At 42.1% G+C, this 25,619-nt stretch overlaps 1 protein-coding gene across 2 annotated transcripts; it reads left to right on the top strand.

The window, feature by feature from the left end:
* Window positions 1–5,776: 5,776 nt before the first annotated feature.
* olfm1b (olfactomedin 1b) lies at window positions 5,777–24,270 on the top strand. 2 transcript variants are annotated; one of them, XM_039780205.1, is made up of 6 exons: window positions 5,777–6,281; window positions 12,569–12,718; window positions 13,480–13,635; window positions 16,269–16,488; window positions 19,852–19,958; window positions 22,076–24,270. In XM_039780205.1, the coding sequence occupies exons 1-6, from the start codon at window positions 6,216–6,218 to the stop codon at window positions 22,748–22,750; spliced, it is 1,374 nt and encodes a 457-aa protein (XP_039636139.1). In that variant the 5' UTR covers window positions 5,777–6,215; the 3' UTR covers window positions 22,751–24,270. The 2 variants fall into 2 exon arrangements, with proteins under 2 accessions (XP_039636139.1, XP_039636138.1); XM_039780204.1 differs by lacking the exon at window positions 5,777–6,281 and adding an exon at window positions 10,091–11,205.
* Window positions 24,271–25,619: the final 1,349 nt, after the last annotated feature.

The following is a 25,619-nucleotide window of genomic DNA, read 5'->3' as shown; positions in this document are numbered from 1 at the left end:
GAACGATGTTACGTAGGTCATAGACGTTAGATGTTAACTATCTAATCCATCTCTGTGATTCTGGACTTCCCATAAAGCTTTAATGATTTTTGGATGTGGTGATTGAAGAGGCCGTTATAATGTGTTTGACTTCATCCCGACATCGATTGAAAACACTCTTGAATTGCTCGAGCAGTGTGTCTGGTGACATTACCATGCTGCAGTATAGGAGCACCATTAAAATAAGGTATTTGTCTCACAGTGTGCACCTGATGCTATGAACACAGTCTCATATCTCTCAGCTGGTAAACAATCATGTAGAGCAATCATCTGAACTAATGTTTTGCAGTAGCTGGCTGTCTGTATCAATTCAGACCCAAAACCATGTTTAACATCTGGCAAGTGACAGCGAGCGTCAAAGGCTGCATTTTTGGATTTCACACAAATCTGTCCGGATGGAGATAAATGAGTGAAAAATGATTCATCAGACACCAATTTTTCAACTGCAGAAATCCAGAATGTGACTCCTACTGTAATGCCAGAATATTTATCTTTGTCTAATAGCCTTAAATATTCGCTGTTTCGGAAAGGCAGCCGTGCCATAAAACACTACTTGTCATTTGGATAGATAGATAGATAGATAGATAGATAGATAGATAGATAGATAGATAGATAGATAGATAGATAGTTTTTCATCTTTGTTCTCTTACACTCTCCTTTTTTTAATTTCCTCTTCTCCTTCCTCCTCCTCTCCTCCTTGCTTTCTCATTCTCTGAACAGCACTGGGACATTTTATCCTCCTGAGGTCTGAAGGCTGAATGCCAACAGGGTGATTATCCAATACTTATAATACTGACTCAAGATCAGCACACAGGGGGGCTGTTAATTTATTATTTTATGGAACTCATCCTGTAAGTGCAGAACTGATCAAGATCCTGGACCCATGCAGACCACTGAATGAAACGGAGCATTACTGAGATACAATAGACGTGTGAAACACATCTTTGATAGCTATCTGTAGCCTCAGCCCTGCAGAGAGCACAGGGAGAGAAAGCAATGAAAGGGGGAAGAAATGGCAGCTTGTCGAAGAAGAAAGACTCAAATTCTATTGGGACCTCAATTTAAATGGAGCTCTTTTACTCACTTTCTCTCCATCTCTCGCTCTCTCTCTCTCTTTCGCACAATAACTGACGAAACCTAACTGGGAAGAAGCTCAGTTGGTAGAGCACGCGCCCATACATAAAGGTTTACTCCTTGACGCAGCGGCTGCGGGTTTGACTCCGACCTGCAGCCCTTTGCTGCATGTTGTTCCCCCTCTCTCTCTCCCCTTTCATGTCGTCAGCTGTCCTGTCAAAATAAAGGCCTAAAATGCCCAAAAAATAAACACATTTTGGAAGGTTTATCAATTTTTCTGTGAAACTTGGATAACCATGCCAGAACACTTAATTCTGCAAGCACAAAAATAAGCAAAGAAAGTGTGAGAGAGCATGTGGTTGTGCAGGGGTGGTCAATCAGTCTCAGTCACCTCACAAATCCAATGCAACTTCACAGAGCGTTAATGCAGCACATGCATTTTACACTCATTTTACTACACCTGCAATAAAGGCATTTTACATACATCTGCATGCAAACAAGACAATCAAGCAATTTGTATTCAGAGCTCAACGTGGAGAACATAAATCTTGAGGAGAAATATCCATATGAGCGGCAACATTAAATCAGCATCCCTGTTCAGCTTTGCTCAGTTTGAACTGCTTTTTCACTAAATTCTTCCAAATCACAGTGGTGCTGCTCCATCATATCCTATTTCCTGTGTTGATCACCTGTTCACCACTGTCCTCATCAAGATCCTCTGTGTGTTGGCATCAGAAGACTAGGAAGTGAAGAGACACATTATCTTGTCCTTACTTCACACTAACATGCACAGAATACTAAAACTTGTCACCATATTGGATTTGTATTTTTTGCAAAAACTGCAAGGCAAAAATATGGGAGGACACGCAAATTAATTTAACAGGAGCTGGGTGTCTTCTCTCACACGCAGTAAACACCCAAAGACAGACACACACGCACAGTCCCTCCTGTTCCTGCAGTCCTTCTTTGCAATACCAAAACAGCTTATCAGACATGATCAAAGGGTCTGCTTTGCTTCATGGTGGTATCCACTGTGGCTTCATGCTACAGAGGCAAACTTTAATATCGGACAAAGTGCCAGTGAGAGGTGTCTCCTGCTGTCCAGTGTGTGGGCTGTGTACCACCACACAGGGAAGGGCTCCTGCTGACAAACAAATGTTCCTCTTTATGTCGGTAGCATTCCACTTTCATTACTCACAGATCTCCTTCCCCTACCCCATAATCAAATCATCATTGAGTGAGCTGAAACAACTGCTACTTGCACTTCTACTAGCACTGCTTGTAAGGCAAGGCAAAGCAGTTTTATTTGTATAGCACATTTCACCAACAGGGCAATTCAAAGTGCTTTACATAAAAACGATTAAAGAAAATAAAAAGATAAAATACGAGAATAAAAGTTACAGTGCAGTATAAGAAATTAAACATTAAAGAGCAGTTAAAAACAGTTAAAAATATAAAAGCAGATAAAATACGAGATTTTATGGTGCTAGTATGGGACAATGTATAAGCCATTGCTCTATACACATAATCCACCCGCAATCCTTGCCGTTCCCAGAACGGGCCGGTCCCACCGGTCTTACGGTCTTTTGAATTCTCTTTATATGCTTGTATAGATTGTCATACAGTTTCAACAATGCAACTTCAGTATAAGAAATGAACAATTATTTAAAGAAAGGCAACATCAAAAAGAAAGGTCTTCAGCCTTGATTTAAATGAACTGAGAGTTGCGGCAGACCTGCAGTTTTCTGGAAGTTTGTTACAGATATGTGGAGCATAGAAACTGAACGCTGCGTCCCCCTGTTTAGTTCTGACTCTGGGGACAACAAGCAGACCTGTCCCAGATGACCTGAGAGGTCTGGGTGGTTCATAGTGTAGTAGCAGATCAGAAATGTATTTTGGCCCTAAACCGTTTAGTGATTTATAAACCAGCAAAAATATTTTGAAATCAATTCTTTGAGGCACTGGAAGCCAGTGTAAAGACTTCAGAACTGGAGTGATGTAATCCACTTTCTTGGCCTTATTGAGGACTCGAGCACCAGCGTTCTGAATCAGCTGCAGCTGTCTGATTGGTTTTTAAGGGAGACCTGTAAAGACACCGTTACAGTAGTCAAGTCTACTGAAGATAAAAGCATGGACAAGTTTTTCCAAATCCTGCTGAGACATAAGTCCTTTAACCCTTGATATATTCTTAAGGTGGTAATAGGCTGACTTTGTAATTGTCTTAATGTGGCTGTTGAAATTCAAGTCTGAGTCCATAATTACACCAAGATTTCTGGCTTTGTCTGTTGTTTTTAACATTGTCGTTTGGAGCCGGGCGCTGACTTTTAATCGTTCCTCTTTTGCTCCAAAAACAACCACCTCAGTTTTATCTTCATTTAATTTAAGAAAGTTCTGGCACATCCAGTCGTTAATTTGTTCAATGCACTTAGTCAGTTTTTGTATTGGACTATAGTCCCCTGGCGATAAGGTTATGTAAATTTTTGTGTCGTCCGCATAACTATGGTAACTTATTTTGTCATTTTCCACAATCTCAGCCAGTGGACGCATGTAGATATTAAACAGAAGAGGCCCCAGAACGGAGCCTTGGGGAACTCCGCACGTCATATTTGTATGTTCAGATGCATAATTACCTATAGACACAAAGTAGTCCCTATTCTTTAAATAGGATTCAAACCAGTTTAGTACTGAGCCAGAAAGGCCAACCTAGTTTTCCAATCGGTCTAGTAATATATCATGGTCGACCGTGTCAAATGCAGCACTGAGATCAAGTAATACTAAGACTGAAGTTTTGCCACTATCTGTGTTTAAGTGGATGTCATTTACTTTAACAAGAGCCGTCTCAGTGCTGTGGTGTGGTCGAAAACCCGACTGGAAGGCATCAAAACTGTTGTTTAGTGACAAGAAAAGGGTGAGTTGTTGTAGAACGTGAACACAAATCCATTTGTGCATGTACACACATGCCTGATGGAAAGCATCATGGGTGTTGCAAACACAATCAGAGGTACAAGAAGCAGGTGCTGTGCACTTTATCTAAAAATCATTATCCAACTCTTAGAGCTCTTCTCAGTCTGACCTTGTATCGTTCCGTTCAGGTGCACAGACCAGCCATAATCTGCTAACAGACAAATGAGAGTCCACATTGAAGAATACAGATATGAACTTGCCCTGGTTCCATTACCAAGGTGAGTTATGCATCTTAGTGCCACCAAAAGAGCATGAATTTCATCTGAGAGTCTATCTACAGGCCACTGAGCTGTTAGTGTATAATGTGGTTCAGATAGTCGCAGGCAGGCAGAAGCAGAGCCACTTCAGAGCCACATTGCAACCCAATTAAGAGCCTATTGTTGACATATATACAATGGTGGTACTACCCTCACAAAGTGCCAAAGTATCAGAGTAGTTTTCAACATGGCTCCATGCCTAAAGCATACTGATAATCTGACACACACCGACTAGATCTATGAAGGGACCAGAAATAAAGTTATTTTTGTTAACCATAACACTTTGAATTTAAGGCCCCCACATGTGTTTTCACTTCTTCTGGTTGATGAGACCTTTGCCCATGGTGGAAGGTGAGCTATTATGGGAATTACATGAGGTCACCGGACTCCAATGAGAGGGATAAAGATGTGATTCGTCCCGCCCCTTACAAGTGCAACACAGTTAACAGGAGGGTCAGGGAGATGTCAATCAATTCTGTACATGCCCACACCAATGACCCAGAACTTTAAATCCTGTGCCTAAAGTAACACATTCAATTACACAAGTACCAGAACCTCTTTTACTTAATTTTACTTAAAGGTGCTGTAGCTAGGATTGCGAAGATCCAGGACTTAGCCAAAAAATGTCGACAACTTCTCAGTCCCTCCCCCCTTTCCGTTAAAGCCCAAAACGGTCTCCTAGGTCCCTCCCCCCACAAGGGAGAATGAATGTGTGTGCATGAGCAGTCATTGACACGCAGTCAATGACTCCCCCGGCCCTGATTGGTCCATCTTCAGGGAGCAGTGGATTTTTGCAAACTGCAGGCTGTAGGTGGTTTATTAATTATCTGCTTCATGTAGTTCTAGCAAATATGACATAAAGTTAGTTTTATAAGTCTTACCTACTGCATCTTTAAGTAGGAGCAGAACACATTTTGTGCTTCTACTTATGTAAAATTATAAATATGACTTTTAACTGTAATGGAGTGTTTTTATAGAGTTGTATTGCTACTTTGAAGATCTCAATACCACTATAACTAGCCTACTGATTTTAGCACTTTGTCAAACTAAGACAAGCACTCAAAATAACAAAATTGGACAAGGGAAAATTTATTTATTTTTTATTTGGAAAAATCATTTTGGAGTGGAATAGGCTACTCCTGTTAATTGTACTAAAATGCCAGCCTCCACAGGCATGCATGTAGGCCTACAATAGCCTACAATAGTCTGACAGATTAAGGTTGTTTCTGTTTATTTCAATCAGCTGTTGTAAATAAATATCAAATCCAAACCAGTGGAGATGTTGATTAGGCAACTACGTTTTGTTTTATGATAGAACTAAGATCAAATCATCTTGTGGGGAAAAAAAAAAATCCCCTCCTGTCCCGCTTGCAAATTTAAATCTCCCTCTCTTGGCGAATCAACTTCCGTTTTCAGCACCATGTACAGCGCCGTCACTCTCATTTTTTTTTTTTCATCGACAGCTTTTATACGGCAGCTTGAGGCGGGGAGGTAAACTTTTGGCAATATCGGAGTAAAGCTTTATAGCAGTGTGTATACGACAGCGTTTGCGCGTCTTCAGCCCAATGTTCATCACAGTCCGTCGCAGCGAGAAATAAGTGCGGCCACGGAGAGCGAAGGGGAGAGGCACCGAAGATAGGCTCCCGATATGAAATGAATATGCACGGAGACGATTCCGTGAAACAGATCTCTCGCTTTCTGCCACTGGATTGCTGAGGGATAAAAAAAAAATACGAAGGAGGAAGAAGATAAATAAAAGGGAGAATCGAGCGACTTGCAGCGCAAAAGAGAGCCGGGGAGGAAAGGACTGCTGTGCGGGGGGACGAAAAGGGACTCGATCTGCATGTGAGACCGCTGGTCCACACACACCGGAGGCAAGAGATGCAGCCTGCGAGCAAGCTCCTGACTCTGATTCTCCTCATCTTCATGGGCACAGAACTCACCCAAGTAGGTTTTTAACGCCATTTTCCACATGCTGTAGGTATCAAAAGCTAATAAACCAGCGGTTAATTGGCTTTCAGATTCATAGAGAGATTACCCGGTTACCTCGCATAAGGAGCCCCCGTGAATTAGCCCTCTACCCTCGTTTAAAGAGATTAACGGGTGGGATTACATGATGTGAATACATTGTGCTTGACGGGCGCGGATAGATCCAGCAGAGCCCTAATTCCACACCGCCCGGGATGACAAACCAGCCAGATAAAGGGGAAATTATAGCATGATCTGTCAATTTTCCTCATTAGCAAATGGTCAGATTAACCAACTGCAGAGCTATTCTGAATATGTTGCCTGTATAGCTGTCTCGTAAAAGGCCGTTGTTGAATTGTGGGCTGCTGCTCTTAAATCAGGGCTCCACAATCAAATGCAGTGTCCCAAAGAAGGTGTTTTGAGCATACTCAATGACCACAGTGTGACTTAGTGTTGCCTATGTAAGTGTGTGTGTGTGTGTGTGTGTGTGTGTGTGTGTGTGTGTGTGTGTGGGGGGATTTGGAGAACATTTAGTCCAGCAATGTAAAGCCACCCAGATCAGCAGTAGTAAACTAAAATGTAATAGTCAATAAAATGCATCTCTGGAACTAGTAATGACTTCCTGATATCTAAAAGGGCATTTGCAGCAATACATATAATAGTTACTGTTGCGTTAAACTATTGCCTTTATAAATTCTCACAGACAGTATCATGGTGGGGGGAGAGAGTGAGGGAGTGTGTGTGTGATTTATTTATTACCAGGCCCTGCCACCACTGGATTGAAGAATTTGATGAGTTAATTGCCCTTGCTTGAACAGAGAGTCATATTTCATTGGCTTCACTATTGTGTGAAACTAATTGTCATTGGTAATTGGAGACAACAACAAAACAAAAAAAATGCAAAGTGCCACAGAGGTACTATCAATAAATGAATCTCTATTCCCAGTGTATGTATAATATACTCTACTCCAAGTGACAAACTCAATACAATGTGCTGGAAGTAGAACGCTGTAAACCCTGTTATGAGAACAATATTGATGTTATATTGCCTTGACACAAATATGCCAGCAATTGCTTACAGCAAATTTTATGAGAAACGTCAGTGTGCAGTGAGCGGAACATTTTTCATTTATAGAGCAACAGCATTCATGTGGAATGACAAACAGTCATTTACTGGTTGTGATTTTATCTCCCTACATTGAAGCATCAAATGTAGGCCTGTAATCTGAACTGGACATAGAGTGCAGCGGCAGAGTGCATAGAAAATGCTGACACAATGGAACAATGGCGCTATTTGCTCTGATTGATGGAAGCCATCAGTCAAGAGGAGGGAGGAAAAGCGAACGTGTTTCACTTTGGGTTTTCATGACAGTCGGGTTCGGGTCCTGTACGGTGCGGGTCAGAGGCCCATGTTACAGTGACAGTGTTTCTTTGATGGCCTGAGAGTGCGTGCCATCTGTTTGAAGGTAAGTCGATACAAGTCCACAGCCTCGCCTGTCTGCTCCCTTCCATGAGAACAGAAACACAGGGGACACTGACAGGCTCTATTTATACAGCCCCTGCTATTGAAACCTACATTTCACTGTAGGAAGGCCAGGCCTCTCCACATCTCATCTCCGTTTGAAGATATAAAAAGTGAGAGGTGTATCCAGAGAGAGAAAGATGGAGAGCTTTTTTATTGCCAGATTACTCATGAGAAGAAACAACAACAAAAAGAGCCATCCGGGGAGTACGGCCCCGACCTTTGATGCTGAACAATGACGCTCTCTTAATGACCACATTAACCACCTTGCTTCAAAAGTCTCACACAGTTTCAGGCAGTCTGGGGGCAACTGCGAATCTTTTCTTAACATCTGGCCGGGGAAGCAAGGAGGCACCTGATTAGTAGCACGCTCCCCTTTTTAATTCCGCCCGCGTTTGTTCACCTCTATCCCCTCCGCTGAAGGATTTGGCTTCTGCTTAGTGTTCACACAGAGAAGAATAGTAAGCAGCCAGAGCGGCATCTGTTCCTCACCTAGTGGCTCCCCCATGGCTTCAGGCCCACATCCTAAAGCATCTCACAGACACCTGACAACACAGATGGCGCTACTATAGCCACCACTCTGACACCATGCAACCCACATACCATAGCTCGTCACGCAAGGGATTGCTTTAAGCACATTAAAAAGATAGCTAAAAACAACCAAATATACTTTGCCAACACGTCCACATCTCAAGCTGAAACTATAAGGGATCCAGCAAGGGAACATTTTGAAACGGTTTAGGATTTTTAATGTATGAAACCAGACGAATCAATCAGTTTTCATGTGAGAAACTAAGACGTGGTTGAGCTGAATTGCAATACGCGTGGCGTGATTGGCAGCTGGGGCTGAAGCCATTCATTATTCAGTATGGCTGGTGGAGCGACAGAGCAAGTGGGGGGAGAGAGAGAGAGCGAGAGAAAGCGAGCCGAAGAGGAGTAGGTGGAGATACAGTGCATTTTGTAGTTGACTTGCAGGCTGGAAATAGGATGTTTTGCTACTTTATGAACATGTATTACACTGGATACTGAGTGTGTCAATGTGGTCATCCTACTGTATATATGCAATCTAAACGCCTGCTCGCTACAGTGTAATACAGTACAATAGCCCAGTCAGAAATACTGCTTTTATGAAGCTTTTTTATTATATTGCATTATATTATACGATGTGACTGCTTGTTTGTACCTGCAGGCACAGCTACACTAGTCACCCACCTTAAATCATAATTTGTGGCCGGTATTGTAAGGTGAAAATAACTTATAATAATTTGATCAACAGCCCTCTTACACAATCTTATTTATGCAGGGCAACTATATATTGTGCGAGTGTTGCTTTTATTATGTTTGCACATTTGAGATCTTGTATAAAGAATTGAAAATCAGTCTCGCTGTGTTGTATGCAAGTTTTAAGAGTGGTTTTAATTGACAAATCTCTCTATAAATCACTCAATGAATAGAATGATTGATTGATAGATTTTTTTTTTTTTCATTGAGTCAAGTGTCTTTTATCAGTGGACCTGTGGTCTTCCTCCAGAGGCTGGGTCATTTGTCTCACCTCCATTAAAAACCAATTGGATCCACACGGTGGAGCTTAGAAAACGAACTGTACCCTTTTGAAAGCTATGTCATTAGAGTCCGCTGTGTTGCACTGAACTGCAGCATATTACACAGGACTAGACTGGACTCTGGACAGCAGTGCACAGCGGTGAGCTGACCCCTGCCGATGCTTTTCACAGTAATCTGTGGAGCCATGACTATCGTGAGCTCTCACCTCAAAAGGTCATATGGAAGCGAGATAGATAAGAGAGACAAGTGAGAGAGAGGGGGAGAGGGGGAGAGGGGGGGAGCAGTTTCCCTCCATCTTTCAGTTTACCAGAGAAATGCATTATGAAGCTGACAGAAATAGCTATGGACACAGAGCCATTCTGGGGACGTCATGTATGATGCAGTGCTGCAATTTTAGGCCATCATCTGGAGCATTAGCCTTCAGGCATGTTGATGACTAATGAATTATTTGTCATTTCTCAGTTAGTTATCATTCTAAAGAAAAATATGCAACATTTAACTGCACTTTCCAACGCTCAAACACCGTTTTGAGTCTAAAAGCCATGCATTAAGTGCGTAAACATGACATTTACGTCATCTAAAGTCAATAGAAATCGACAAGTTGGCCTATCTTAAAAAAAAAGTTTTTTTTTTAATTGTTTTGTTTGGATTGTTTAAATGTTGCATAATTGTTGTCGCTGCTTCCTCGTATTTTATAAGCACTTCTCTTTTGATTTCAGCAACGCCAAAATCAGCTACACGATGGCGCCAGAGTCTCACAAATTAAACTCTCCCCCTCTGTTTGAGCTCCAGGCACCCAGTAACCTAACCCATCAATAAAACATACCCTCAGTCCTCACACCCTCTCACATTGAAATGCGACATTCTGCACGAGAGTTTCATGTTCATTGTGACATGTGGGCTGTGCAGTCACTCGCTACATCGATTGATTTAGTTTGAATGAGCTTTACCATGCATGATGCCCGTTTCTATGATAGACAGCCTTCTGTCCTTTTGGCGGGGCAGTGGAGAAAGAAATGTCACTGTCCGCCATAAATAATCCCTCAGAATTAGTGTCGGCCGACCTCAGCCTCACTGCTCATTGTCATTCCCTCTGGGGACAGACAGTGTCGGGCTGCTATGGGCGAATCACGCGCAATGCCAGTTTATTACCATGAACGGACCCCAACCTGGCTGACATCATTGCGTCTGGCGATATAGATAGATCCGTAGTACCTCCTCCTTTCTCCTCTCATCCATTTGGAGCAGCCCGTGTGTAGTCAGTGGCACTTAATCACAGAGCGCACCGAGGCAGGAGGCGGACCGTCGGGCGTGAACGAAATAGTAACGGTGAACCGGAGAGGCAGCAGTGTGCGGGACAAGGCAGACACAGGAGCTATCCAGAGGACGTTTCGGGTTTTCCCTTCCTGTATCTTCCACTAGGAAGCAAGTAGTGCAGTTTTATCTCCGTGCCAACTCTTCCGTTTAGGTCGTCTCTACCGCGTACGTCCGACTTGTGCCATGTTGGAGATGTCCAAAAAAAGACCAGCCGAGCCGGAGTCCCGGGTAAAACAGCAAGCCGCACTGGGCAACATGACTCGCCTCCCTTGTTTCTCACCGGAGTCTGTAGAATGAAGACGGCTTAAAAAAAAAAAAAAAAAAAAAAATAAGTCCAAGCAGCGCGCAAAGATGTCGGTGCCTTTGCTGAAGATCGGCGTCGTGCTCAGCACCATGGCGATGATTACCAACTGGATGTCGCAGACCCTCCCCTCACTGGTGGGGCTCAATACTACCAAGCTCACGGCGGCACAGGGAGGGTACCCAGACCGGAGTACAGGAGTAAGTGCGCAAGTTTTGCATATTTCCTGCGGCTGGTTGTTTTTTGTTTTTTTTTGTTTTTGCTGAATGAATGTTGCAATTAAATTCCAATTCAAAGACATGCATGTGCGCTTTGGTTCATAATTGAGAGGATACATTCTGTCAACGTGATGCGCTTGCAAGGCGCATGCAAAACTAAGAAAGACCTGGAGAGGCATCGTAGACGTCTTCCTCCTCCGTTTGCTCCAGATGTCACTGGGCTGCTGTCCCTTTCGATATGACTAGCCTGCTCTAAGTGGAAAGTTATCCGTCTCTTCTGTGTTTTTTTTTCCTCTGGTTTTGATATAAATGATAGATCCATGGTGGAGAGAATTAGGCGAGTAACATTACAAATTCCAGGGGTCCTCGTTCTTCCTTTCACAGTCTGTGTGAATGAGAGAGGCGTTCAAAGCCAAGGTACTGTTAGAGAGGCAAGATAAAGCGTTTCTTTGTTTCTCTGTCAGGCTCCTGGCGGATACTGAGCTGTCTCTGTGCCAGGAGCGCTCTGTCAAGTGGAGGTTTTGCACTGGAATTTAGAACTATATGTTGAAGGCAAATAAATAGACACATAGTGAGAAAAAAAAAGTCAGTGATATTTACTCAGTTATCCTATATGTGATATGTTTGTTTCATGATTTTAAGAAGATTGAAGCATTTTTACACGACTTATGAGATGTGATTTGATTTCATCGGATCATCTTTGATATCAAGGCAGGTGCTTGATAGGGATTTTCTTTGTCTTGTCAGCACATCTTTTGGTAGAAAGCAGTGCAGCTGACTTGTCGGCCGCTGGGGTTGCTCCTTTTGGATTCTTTGAAGTCACTCCTTCTCACTAATTGACTCAATCAGCAGATCTGTCCAGTGATTTTTCGTTATCGCTGATGCAGTGATGAATATCTTTTTCAAAGTCACTCACTCTGTCTTATCTGATCAGCAGGTTACTCTCTCTCGGGAAAAAAAACAAAAAAAAACACCTCTTTCTGACGTCACACTTTACACTCAGAGCTTTCACACACCTAGTCCACTGAATAATGGGAGTTCAGCTGTCTTGATTGGCTGCATTTTCTCTTTGTGTGGCTTTAGAATATACTGTATGATGGTGCAAAACGGGTGGAGCCTGGTGGTATGTGGTGTCCAGATGGTGATGAATGCAATGCAGCTTTAGCATCACACAGGCAGAATACACTTAATAGGCAAATAGCAGCAACGTGACCTTTGTAATTTCATAGACACACACAAGCTTTTGTGGTACCCTTTTACCCTTTTCTCTTTTTCTGCTTCCCTCTGCTCCAGCATCACCATTCAACTGCCCTTCTTCTCTATGTATCCACTCTTTTGTCCTCAGGTGTTGCCAGCGAACCCAGAGGAATCGTGGCAGGTGTACAGTTCAGCCCAGGATAGTGAGGGGAGGTGTGTCTGCACTGTGGTGGCGCCCCAGCAGTCCATGTGTTCACGGGATGCCCGCACCAAACAACTGAGGCAGCTGTTAGAGAAGGTAATTACCGCTTAACTCCTTAACTTATGAACATAGCAATCAAAGTCATACAATACCCAGAGTGACCACCTTTACTCATTTCACCAACTCAAAGACATGTGCGTACACCCACACACACACACACACACACACACACACACACACACACACACACACACACATACACAAACACATACACACACACATACACACACACATACTTACCCGTGTTTGTGGTCTGCCTGTTGGACAAGAATAGGAATCATGCTCTAATGAGCTCCCTGGAAACCCAACAGGCATCATGGGAGGCAGCTATACACTCACTCTCTGAGAGGTTGTACTGCACACATCCACTTGTAATGATGCAACCCGGCTCAATACTGACTGGAAGCTAAGGTTAACCCATTTACACAAAAGGAACATTTAGGCAGATATTTTCTATCCATAAATTAAGTTATTCCCCGCATAATGTAGAGTAGCTGATCCACACACAAAAATACAGATCAACAGATCTGTCCTGAATCAGTAGTTGTGCCAAGTTCTATGGACCACAACAGTTTTGGAGAAACCAAATGTCTTAACAGTATACATTCTACACTTCCACCAAGTGTCTGAGGCTCCTGTCTAGTTGGCCTGATGTCAGAATTTGTGAGTCAAGCCAAAACAACATATTGACAGTCTGAGTTTTTTTGTCTGCATCTCATGCTCATTGCTCTAGTTAGTCTGTAAGATATAGAGATAGATTTCATGACTCAATCCAATGTCGCCATATGGCACCTCAGGTCCAGAACATGACCCAGTCCATCCAGGTCCTGGACCAGCGAACCCAGAGAGACCTGCAGTATGTGGAGAAGATGGAGGTCCAGCTCCGTGGCCTGGAGACCAAGTTCAGGCAGGTGGAGGAGAACCACAAGCAGAACATCGCCAAGCAATACAAGGTACGGAGCCAGATCTCCAGCCATTGACCCAACTGCCATTCTGTCGTAGCTTCTCAGTAGTGCATTATACACAGCCTTACCCATTTTGTGTTTGTGTGTTTCCCACTGTGGAGATGTTTAAGTATTGACTAAACCACCATACTTGCATACCAAGAAATCCATAATGCATGCATAATCAAAGAATTTCAGTAATTGGATACAAAAACTGAGCTGCACAAATTCATATCTTTATTTAACACAAATTTACTTTATAAATCCATGTGCTGTAATCCTAAATCATCTTGGAAATAAGGAGATTATAAAATGTTATGCTTATCACACTGAGCAGATAATGGTGAAATGTTGTATCACCAAGATATCTGCACATGGGACACACATCCTTAATCTAATTGGATTAAAGAGTAGACACTAAATCCTTTTGCTTCTTAAAGAATTTAGTGTCAAAATGGAATAAAACTATTTTGAATAACTATTTTGCAGGTAGGGTGGGGTATCATTTGAAGTATTTCAAAACTAGTGCTGATATGCTTCAGTTTCTCTACCGATACAAAACCTATACTTTCTTTAAAATCTTTTTTTTCATTATCAATATGCAGATTATTGTCTCAGTTCACTGATTAACTGTTTGGCCTATAAAATAGTGAAAAGCCCAAGGTGATGTCAGCAAATGACTTGGTTTATCCGACCAACAATCCAAGACAGAGAAAAGAAGCAAATCTCCACAAATAAAATAGCCCTGGGAACTCACCATTGGCAGGGCTCAATCCAAGGGGCGGGATAAACGGTTGTCTTTCAAATTCCCTCTGCACGCAATAGGATAGCGCTACAACCAACCAGAGCAACGCTAGTTGATAGATTCAACTTTTGCCGTATCCGGTCAGCAAAACTCCGAACGCATCTTCCTTTTTTAAGAATGACTTCAGTGCCGTTCTTTGTTCTTTTCTCAAAGAAAAGCTTAACTCCAAGTCTTCCAGAGTCGTGGCCAAAGCCGATTCGAAAGACTGCTGTTTGCCAGCAGCAGCAGCCATCTTCTTTGTTTTCAAGTAGCGGGGAATTCTTGCGGAACCGTCGCAACTCTGCCATCCTTATGTTAAGCCCGCCCACCGACTCTATACACAATGTGATTGGCCTGACCGGAATTTGGTAGAGTTGCTAGACTGACCCTGGCTGCAAATTATATTTGCTGCCGCTAGGGTGCATCTAGATTTCTAGGCTACAAATAAGCAGCTGGAGTTGAGGAATCTTGGCCATTTTTCTTGAAAAATTACTCAAACGATCAACCAATTTTCAAAATAGTTGACAATTCCTATTCCCTATATGGCTCCCGCTTGACTAATTGCATAATCGACTAATCGTTTCAGCTCTCCATTCAACAAAATAAGTTCTCAAGTGCTAAATGTTGTCTTAACACAAGCAGCCATACAAGAACTTTCAAAGTCAAAGAATGACTAAACAAGATTACGAATTTCACATACAAACACATTTCAGGGAGTATCAAAAAAGCACTGAGGTTCGATACCCAGCCCTATTTGCAGTTACTCACACAAATGCATTGTTTCAGTTTACATGTATTCTCACATTTAGCATGCTTGAGTGTTTGCGTCATCTTACCCGCACCAATACATTTGTGTGATCCTGTCACCGATGCATGCTCAAAAAACTCATGCAACCAACCAACGCAACATTCAGTGCATGTGTGCTATCTTCTGTAACATGTCTAAGTGCATACGTGTGTGTGTGTGTGTGTGTGTGTGCGCGTTTGTTTGTGTGTCTTGTCAGCTAGGTTAGCAAGCTCTAGCCCCTGTCAACAGTTTGTCATTTTCTTGCTTGCAGGGCTAACTTTAAGACATGTAAAGAGAGCCACAGAGAAGAAGAGGCAGGTCAATTCCAGATTCCCCTGAACTGGGCCACAGTACTGAGAGCATTTGGGCATCAAAGAGTTAATTTACCTTTAGCACCATTAAGACTAAGAAACCCCACCCTTCTCCCAAACCAACCCACTACTGATCTCTTCCTGCATGTTACTGCTGTCAAAGTTTTCCATTTAAAAGCTTTTTTAATCGTAAATACATTTATTATTATTATTATTATTATCATTATTATCATTATTAATTGCTGTTATTCATTTTATTTTATTTTGGCTTTTGTCTATGCATATTTGGTTACTCAACAAATCTATACATAAAACTATAGACGTAAAATTCGAGAACACTTTGTTGTGTGTGACATGTAAAAGCATGTAACCCTTAATACGATGTTGCATTTTAAACGATGATGACCAATAAAGAGCTTTCCCAATTGTTGTCGGTGTACCGAGGGCTTGCTTTTTAACGGCTGGTCACTGCCGGGGACGGAGCCACCTGCTCTGCCCGTCCAGCGGGCGGAGAATATTTTCCGGGTTTGTTTGCTCAGACACACACCTGCACAGACAAAACACGGCTGTTCACACACAACACACTGAACACAGACACAAACAGGGGGGTCATCATCATGTCAGTGAAGAGGCAGGTTAGAGTGAGAGTAGTCAGGTTCAGACAGGTGTTTTTTTTTTTTCTTTTCTTTTCTTTTTCTTTTATGGACAGTCTCCTTTTGTCGCGCATGACACTCAACCGAGCTTATTCTAATCCTTTCAGGCCATAAAAGCGAAAATGGAGGATATTAGACCGTTGATACCAGTGTTGGAGGAGTACAAAGCCGATGCCAAATTGGTATTGCAGTTTAAGGAGGAGGTCCAGAATCTGACGTCAGTTCTAAGCGAACTTCAGGAGGAGATGGGGGCCTATGACTACGAGGAGCTCCACAACAGAGTGTCAAATCTTGAGGAGAGACTCCGAGCATGCATGCAAAAATTAGGTAGGCACAGAAAGTTGTTGGCACACACTTTGCTTCAAACATGTGCATGCACAAACACTCCCACTGACATCAAGTATGTTGTGAGTGGCCAGAAAGAGATCCTCAGGTATATTCACACAATTCACAACATCACAGGAACATTATGTGTGGCTGAGATACTCTAACACTCAAATGCATATCACACAGTCTTGTAACACAATCGCCATTTACACTTTATGGTTGTGTTCTGTACATGCTCGCTCTCTAACTTACTTTGCTATTGGTATACTGTTACATTTTCAAAGTAAACCATTAGTGGAGTCCATTAGATGGCTACACATGTAATCATAGAACTGAAGTTGCATCCACGTAACTTCTGTACTTTTTAATGCAAATAAACCATTGGTCGGTTGTCAGAAAATCAAAAACAATTCTAAGTCATTAATAAATCAATCAGCCTAACATTTTCTGGGTTCCATCCCTTTAAATTGAGGATGTGCTGCTTTTCTGTTTTATGTAATTGGAAATTGAATATTTTGGGATTTTTTTACTGTTAATCGGACAAAGCAACTCCACTCTGGGCTTTGAAAAATTGTCACAAACGTCTTTCACTATTTAATGACATTTTATAGAATAAATCATTAATTGAAAGATTAATTGATAATAAAAATATAGTTATTAATGGCAGTCCTACAAGGCCCACGTTTAAACTTTGTATTTCTTTGGACACTTACACACATTTTGCGAAACCCGCATGAATCTATGCTAGCGTCCCACAAAACTGGCTTCATTTGATGAAATAGATGGGGGATGTTTAAAAACATGATTAGGCATGAGGTGTTTTGCATGGTTTTACAGGTACACACACATGCACACACACTTATGGATAGCATACCGAGGAAGAGAGCTGCAGACATCAAGTTCCCATCACAGTCTTATCTTTGCTTTTAGCCCCTGTCACATTCTCTTCACACCTCTGTCACAGCCCACAGTGCTAATAGATGCACACCCACACAACAGTGACTAAGATATAACAAGAGCAGAGACACTTGCACATCGCACATCACGGGTATATTGTGTCCCCGTTTCAAATTATTCACAGTGCAAACTGACGGAGAGAAATTGGGAAAAACTTTTGGTTACAAAGCCGATGGTTCGTTTTGGACAGCAGTCGAGACACAGTGATTGTATTTAAATTGAACATGTGGAGTACACAAAGCAGACACCCAATCTCAGCTCCCCAGTGACTTTCTCTTTATCTATGCACACACAGTTCTTTTTTCTTTTCTTTTTTTTTACATCTGCTGCCACTACCTACCGAACCGGAGAAGTCTTTCCACTTTCAGTTCAATAAACATGCCGCTGGTCACATTTGTGGTCCGCGTACCAAAGATAGGAGAGCAGAGAACTACGGGAGTTACTTCTTGTGTGTGTGTGTGTGTGTGTGTGTGTGTGTGTGTGTGATCTGACGAGATAAAGGCGAGGTCACCCAGTGAGGGACTGGCTCAGGCAGAACAGAGGGTGGCTATTCCTTTTATCTTCACACGATTGCAGAGGCACTCATGCATAGTGCACACAAACACACTCCACTACACTCCCGTTATTAAGATTAAACCTGTGAAGGTCACTATTAGCATAAAAAAAGCATGACAAATTAGCATCAGCAGATCAACAACGTGGGGGGGGGGGGTGATAAAGTGAAGGCGAGCAGGGAAAGTGAAAGAGTAACTAGGGTCCCTGCAGAGCTGTCCTTCAAACTGTTTTGTGCCGGAGAGGCTAACAGACCGGCGGCTGCTGGGACACAATGGCCATCGATCAAGGGGACATGCCAGCTTGCTGGGCAATAATCAAATAAATAAATCACCCTGTGTCATGCCCCAGCAACGTGGTGGCACAGTGAGCTTCAGGCAGATCCAGTCGCTTCACACCGAAACACTGATGAATGGAGCCGGAAAGTCATACTGCAACCGTTGTTTTGTCTGTCGAGAATAAATTACCGATAACTTTGGTGAGTACAATGTTATCATAACTGTTACACCCAGAACTACAAAACTGACGCCCAAGTTGAAATAAACCAAAATGATCCTTTAAAAACAAATATTCCTATCTAAATCCTCACATTTCTGGGTAAAGGCTGATGCGGTTTCTGTTATATCGGCTCTAGTTCCCATCAGTTTTTCCATTGCTCTGCTCCGGCCCTGGCAAATTCAGGTCAAAAGGGGATTAGACCCTGTGTGCATCTCCAGAATGCAGATCCATCAGCGGGCTCCCCTGCAGCCTGCAATAGTAGTGTGATCTAAAGATAGAGGGCATGATTAGAGAAAATAAATAAATAAATCAATGCCCAATGTATTACTGCAGTCTCTAATCCCACTGAGGGTTACATAAGGGACTCAACTCCCACTAGAAATAGTAGATGCTGCTCAAGTGACCATGTGTTTGTCTCCCAGCCCGCAGCTGAGGTGTGATGCCCACACATATTCGAAGCACGACATATGTCGCAGACACGCAAACACATATGCAACATTTTTATTATGTAAGAGAAAGAAATTTGACCAGTCGAGACGATGGAGTGTGACAGATAACTGAATGAGACTAGCTGAGGAAATATAAATGAAATGTGTATTGGGTGACTTTAAAGTGAAATGACATTTCACAGCAATTAAGAGCAAGAGGGATGATGCATAGAAAGAGGGGTGATGAGTGTTATAGTGAGGGGTTAATGGATGCAACACCTCACCGAGAAGGATGCTAATGAAACCTAAAATGAGCCATCGTCACAGTCCCACTCTTTGAATTAGCATGTCAGAACGACTCATTACATCCATACATACATACAATTAACTCGTCAAAATCTTCTAATTGACGTTTGTCTTGAAAAAACGCCTATTTCTGAATGAATGGATGTGCCTCAGTGGCGTTGTGATGGGTTGTTATTTGGAAAAACCATGTCTAATTTCTTCATTAGAAAGGGTACATTAGCCAGGGAGGGACACATAACCCAGTGTTAGTTTTGTCAAATTTACATTAACACCTCTTTCAACACTAATTAACACTACAGCAGCTTACAAGCAGCACACTGCAGCAGAATACACAGAGGCTCTCCCTTTCCTATTCCCTCTTTCTCTCACTTTCTCACACATCCACACAGAGATAGTAAAACAGGCATTAGCATGTGTGAACTGAATAACAAGCACCTCGTGTACAGTATATCATGCATAGAGAGAGGCAACAAGCTAGACATCGACATCCCTCAATCTTCAGGCAAACCCATTTGGATTTAAAGTAAATGGAAGTGAATCCCTCGTAACAGATTTTGAATTAGTCTAAATACCCGAATGGGTGTTGCTCTAGATGTTCCCATCTCACTTCTTTCCCTTGCAGCATGTGGCAAGCTGACGGGCATCAGTGATCCCATCACCATCAAGACGTCTGGATCCAGGTTCGGTTCCTGGATGACCGACCCTCTGGCTCCTGAAGGAGATACGCGGGTATGTACCGCTGCACAGTCACACAATGGATGGGAGTCATCTCCTAATAGGATGCTGAATGTACAGCTGGGCATCGGACTGTCAGTACCATAAGCTGTTATGGAATCAGTTCAAATCATTATTTTGCCAATTTGATTCCAAGCTTGAGGTTTGGTTTCTTTTGCTAAATAAATAAATAAAAAAGTTTTATATAAAAACATCAAACAGGTTTTTGAAATTAAATCGTTTTGGTGTACTGAACCTTTGGTATCCTATCCACACTACTTGTGGAAGATGTAAAACGATAGCCAGTCCTATCCTTTAAAGCTGCTATGAACACTATTTTCATATTAAATTATCACCCAACTATGAAATTCCCCTCAGCTGCACGGATCATTTTACTGTCTTTCAGCTCATAGTTTTGGCTCTACAGCCCACACGCTACCCTGCACCAAAGAGTAGACAAAGGTAGAGACTGGCTGATAAACATTTAGAGACTAAAGAGACAGATATTTCCTTAAATTGGAGGAGATCAGACCTGAGCTACAGGTAGGAGAGTGAATATTACTTTTATCAGGTGGCCAGAAACATGATTCCAAATGAATGCTTAATTTTGCTCCATGTCTGCCAAATGTATAAATAGGAAACTGTTTGCTTACATGTTTGCAATATCAGCTTTGTAAAGTATATATATATATATATATATATATATATATATATATATATATATATATATATATATATATGTGTGTGTATGTATATATATATATATATATATATGTGTGTATGTGTATATATATATATATATTTATATATGTGTGTATGTATATATATATATATATATATATATATGTACATATGTCAATGTTGCTGCAATTGGCCAAACAAATCAATGAATGCAGGTTTAAGGTGCCTACATGTTATATGATCCTCTAGGTTTTACAATGCTGTTATATCCAGATCAGATTTAGCATTGTTTGTGATTTCTGATTCAGTTTAACATTACACGTAAGTGTTTTTACAAAACAGCATTCAGACTTTTTTTTTAATTTCAAAGTTTGAATTTGTCTTATCTTATCTGAGCCTGCAGGTGCATGCTCAAATGAAAACAGAAATGTTTTGGTTTTTTCAGCCTAGCACTCTCAGTGTTGTTTAACATACTTTGTGAGATACAAATTGTCACATAATAATTGCAATTCATAAACCTAGCTTTTCCTCTGTCCATGCCACACATAAAAAAAAAAAATACAATTGCACTGCAACAATTTTTTATCGATTAATTATAATTTCTTAAGCAAAGATTCACTGGATTTACCCTCTGCAATGCGTTGGTCGCTGTGTAAATCTGCAGTTTGCTTCCCTAAGGGTAATTGTCATGACAACACAGGCTGTATAATGTGTATTTAAAAAAGAATCCTCAGCAGCAAGGGTCACTGCTGACTATGATTATATTAAGCATGCTGTAAAAGGAACTTTTTTTGTGGAAACTAATACATTTTGAACAGAACACAAAAGGTGTGCTGTGTTATCAAAGGGTAGAGAAAGAAGAGTGAATGTAATTGATGGGAGCAGACAGTTCTGCTCCATTTCGTTTTATCTCGAGGTTTCTATACCTTGGCTTTTTTTTGTTGCTCTGGGCCCTTGGAGACCTGCTTCCTTGGTATGAATCATTTTTAAGTCAATCACAGCAGCTCATGGAAGCAGGTAGGGGAAGGGCTTCAGGTGTCTCAGTCCCTCTGAGACTTAGGAAGTGTTTGAGCCTCTAGCAGCTCCGGAGTAAGAGCTCTCTGCCCCACCACCGCAGGGGCCAACAGGAAGCAGGGTTGAAGCAGCTGAGGCAGGCCTTTTCATCTGGAATGATGGGCATTATCCCTGCGGGGCCCAGCTCATGCCACCCTGCGGCTGTCATGATGACTTGTTTGTATTCAGAAGCTGCTGGATCTCAGCTTTGTCTGCTCCTTGAGGAAGTCTCAGCGCTAACATAATTGGGATGCTTATTGAGGGTGTGATTTGATTTATTCTGTGTGTGATCTGCATAAAAGACTCAGATTTATTGTAGACACACTGACGGATGATGAGGATAGGGGGGTTGCTAGCTCTGAGGTGTGTTTGATGCAAATTCTTTTTTCTCTCCTTAGGTCTGGTACATGGATGGTTACCACAACAACCGCTTCGTGCGGGAGTACAAGTCGATGCAGGACTTCATGACGTCCGACAACTTCACGTCCCACCGGCTGCCCCACCCGTGGTCAGGGACAGGTCAGGTGGTCTACAACGGCTCCATCTACTTCAACAAGTTCCAGAGCCACGTCATCATCAAGTTCGACTTCCGCACCTCTTCCATCAGCAAGTCCCGGCAGCTCGACTACGCCGGCTTCAACAACGCGTATCACTACGCCTGGGGCGGCCACTCCGACATCGACCTGATGGTGGACGAGGGAGGCCTGTGGGCTGTCTATGCCACCAACCAGAACGCCGGCAACATTGTCCTCAGCAAGTTGAACCCCAACACGCTGCAGATCATCAAGAGCTGGACCACCAACCACCCCAAAAGGAGTGCCGGCGAGTCTTTTATGATCTGCGGCACGCTCTACGTCACCAACGGCTACTCAGGAGGCACTAAGGTGTACTACGCCTACTCCACCAACTCCTCTACTTACGAGTACATCGACATTGCCTTCCAGAATAAGTACTCGCATATCTCCATGCTGGACTACAACCCGCGTGACCGAGCCCTCTATGCCTGGAACAATGGCCACCAGGTCCTCTACAATGTCACACTGTTCCACGTTATCCGCTCAGAAGAGCTGTAACCACAGAAAATGGATTACATACATAAATACATATTGTCTGTGTAGAGATCTCCCTATATAGCCTACAAGAATATATCTGCGAAAGAAAAAAAGACTATGGCAAGATCATTCTATTTATAATATGAAATAACTTTTACTGGGAGACTGCATCAGCAGTGAATGCAACTTGGATTGAATGTGCATATACACGACACTGAAAACTAAATCGAAAATTGAAGGGTTTCATTCCAAAATGTGATATATTTGTAACAGAAAAGAAATCCTTTATCAGTTCATATCACAACATCACAGGTGATTGTTAATAAAACAGAACTGTTTTGTAAATAAAAAAATATCTTAATATAACTAATAGTTACCCATATTAGACTTTATTTTAATAGTTGCCATCATTTTGTTGGAGGTATTTTATTTTGGAATGAAACTCTTTAGTTGTTTGCAGCATAGAAAATGATTGTAAAAGTAAACTAATATATCAGATTAAAAAAAAATAATAATAACAGATGCCAAAAATAAAAAAAAAGAACTCATCACGCCTTTTTTTTATATCATGGATATATCGTGTGGCTCCAGTTCTTCTGTAGAAATCCTCACGGCTGAACTTTTCTTTTGGTCAATGGGGGTCCTGAAACAAAAGACTGGTGGTAATAAACTGTTGGATCCCCAGGCCCCATGGACAGACAGAAAAGTGGAGGGTCAGTCTAGTCAGAAGACTTGACAGCCTAATGGGTGCGGTCAGTGATATCGTTTTTATCAAGTACAGTAGCAAATCAAAAGTCTGTAGAGAAACAACAATAATGACATCCACTAAAAGACCTGAAGGCACTGACTGTTGACAGCGCTGTTGTTTGAGATGATTTTCCCGTGTTAGTGACTTTGTGTGAAAAAGGCTTTCTTTGCATGAGTGTTTTCTATCACTCCGGTCTGCTCTTCTGAATGTCTTTTGCTGTATACTATAAAAAAAAAGGAGGGAGGGAGGGAGGGAGGGAGGGATGGGGAACAAGGTAGAATACCTTTGGGATTTGAGGATATGCAAATATATATTTTTTTTCCTGCCACCCTTTCTAATTAGTTCTTGTTTTATTTATTTTCTTTTTCTTTGCAATCATTTTCTTTTTCAAATGTTCTTGTATCACTGTAACTGTTGGCACCGGTTTTGCCTCTCTGTATTTATTTATTTGGACTGCGTGGGATGAATCTATCTAGCACACATCTCTCCGAAGGAAGAGAAGAAAAAAAAAACCAAACAGAATGTATCGAGTATTGTATCCTGGGAACCTGGTCCTCCGATCTTCAATTTACATCATGCGACTGTAGTAGGGAGTTTTGTTTCTTTTTTTATAGAGGATAATCCTGTCTTATGTCATGTCCCCCCCCCAACCACTGCTAGTGAAGGATAATGCTGTTTAAATGTATACCCTTGCAGAGGACAAAAGCTTTTTAATCTTTTTGTGCTTTGCTGGACGTGTTGTATCTGAGATGAGATAGTTAATGATTCGTGTCAATAAAACAGAGAAATCTGACGCTTGGATTGGTGCCTTTAAAAGCCACAAGCCACCATGTTACGGTACACTTAGTGCATGGAAATTACTTTTACATCTAAACTAATGCTCTTAATTCCTGCCTTTTGGGTCCTCCTTCATTACGAATGCACAGAGAGGTCACTTTGTTAATTTGTTGGCTTGTTGGAAAAGATTAAGCATTTTACAGACAGTTTCATATCTTTAGAAGAAGTCTTAAAGTGAGGCTACGTAGCATTTTCAAAGAAGAAATAACACATTCCTCCTTTTACTAATCAGAAGTTGAATTCGTAAGCAGTAAAACAAATTTTTGCACAGTTCACTACACTCAGGGGCAGAGGTGTCTTCATAATACTTTAGGCCCTGGGGCTACGGATGTTGTGGTTAAGGAAAAACTCGGGAGCAGCACAACTCATTTCAAAAACGTGAAGAAGGTTTGGGAGACCTTGATGAATTGCACAGAAGCGTTTAATGAACACACAGTTGAGGAAATAATTTAGGCAAGCAGCACAGTACTGAAGTTGTATTTAAACTCATGCTGGAGGCGTTAAGTGTAGCTGAACCATCAATGTAAACAAAGATATTGCAGGCGCCTAAAACACAGATGCTAAAGCCTAGTTCAGCCTATCTCTCTCTCTCTCTCTCTCTCTCTCTCTCTCTCTGGGAATTATGCAAAAGTGTCTGAAACAAAACATTTCATTATCATGCAGCTGCCTAGATTCCCTGAATCTATGGAGGCACAAAGGTGAAGTACTCCTCTGCCTGGAAAGGTTATGAGTTTATGTTGGACACTGACTGGAATGAGACTGTATCAACTTGCATAGCATGAGTTCGTAAGCTGGACCTTCCACCACAGTTTTGAAGGTCCTTCCCTCCCTTTACAATATGCCACACTGCCAAATGGTGACTTTCCATTATTGCCAAAAATTTAGCAAGGAATAAAACAAAAACATTCTCCCTGGAGAAGACGAGCAGCAAAGCCACTCTTTGGACACACATCTCCGTTCCCCAGTTTTTGTTTGAAATAAAATTTTGGGAAGTATCTGTTCTGTAGTGTATACTGCCGTTCAGAGGCGGAGAAGTCAGAGTTTTTATTCTGGCAGGATTCAGGTGCCATTTTGGCCTAGTAAAAGTGCACCTGTTGGTCTGTTCTGTTGCTCCAGCGACCTGGGTCAGTCCTATAGGGGTCTGACATGTCTCCTACCGGCGCTTCTCCACCTGTTGTCGGCACGGCACCCCTCCATCTCTTTCCTTTACCTCAGCACACAGCCCTCCGTCCTCCTCCACAGCAGCAGAGGGGTCTCCTACCGGCTCGAGGTCTCCTCCGCCTGCCTGCTCCACTTCTCCTCCCC

Source organism: Perca fluviatilis, chromosome 17, assembly GCF_010015445.1.
Source record: "Perca fluviatilis chromosome 17, GENO_Pfluv_1.0, whole genome shotgun sequence".
In the NCBI taxonomy this organism is placed as follows: domain Eukaryota; kingdom Metazoa; phylum Chordata; class Actinopteri; order Perciformes; family Percidae; genus Perca; species Perca fluviatilis.
Note: the sequence above shows the minus strand (reverse complement) of the source record. Positions and strands in the feature narration are given on the sequence as shown.

Excerpts from the sequence above, each read along its gene's own strand:
- olfm1b (XM_039780204.1), top strand. The coding sequence starts at position 11,056 with ATGTCGGTGCCTTTGCTGAAGATCGGCGTCGTGCTCAGCACCATGGCG. Across the intron at positions 11,206-12,568 it reads ACCCAGACCGGAGTACAGGA|GTGTTGCCAGCGAACCCAGA; the intron begins GTAAGTGCGCAA and ends TTTTGTCCTCAG. Across the intron at positions 12,719-13,479 it reads TGAGGCAGCTGTTAGAGAAG|GTCCAGAACATGACCCAGTC; the intron begins GTAATTACCGCT and ends ATGGCACCTCAG.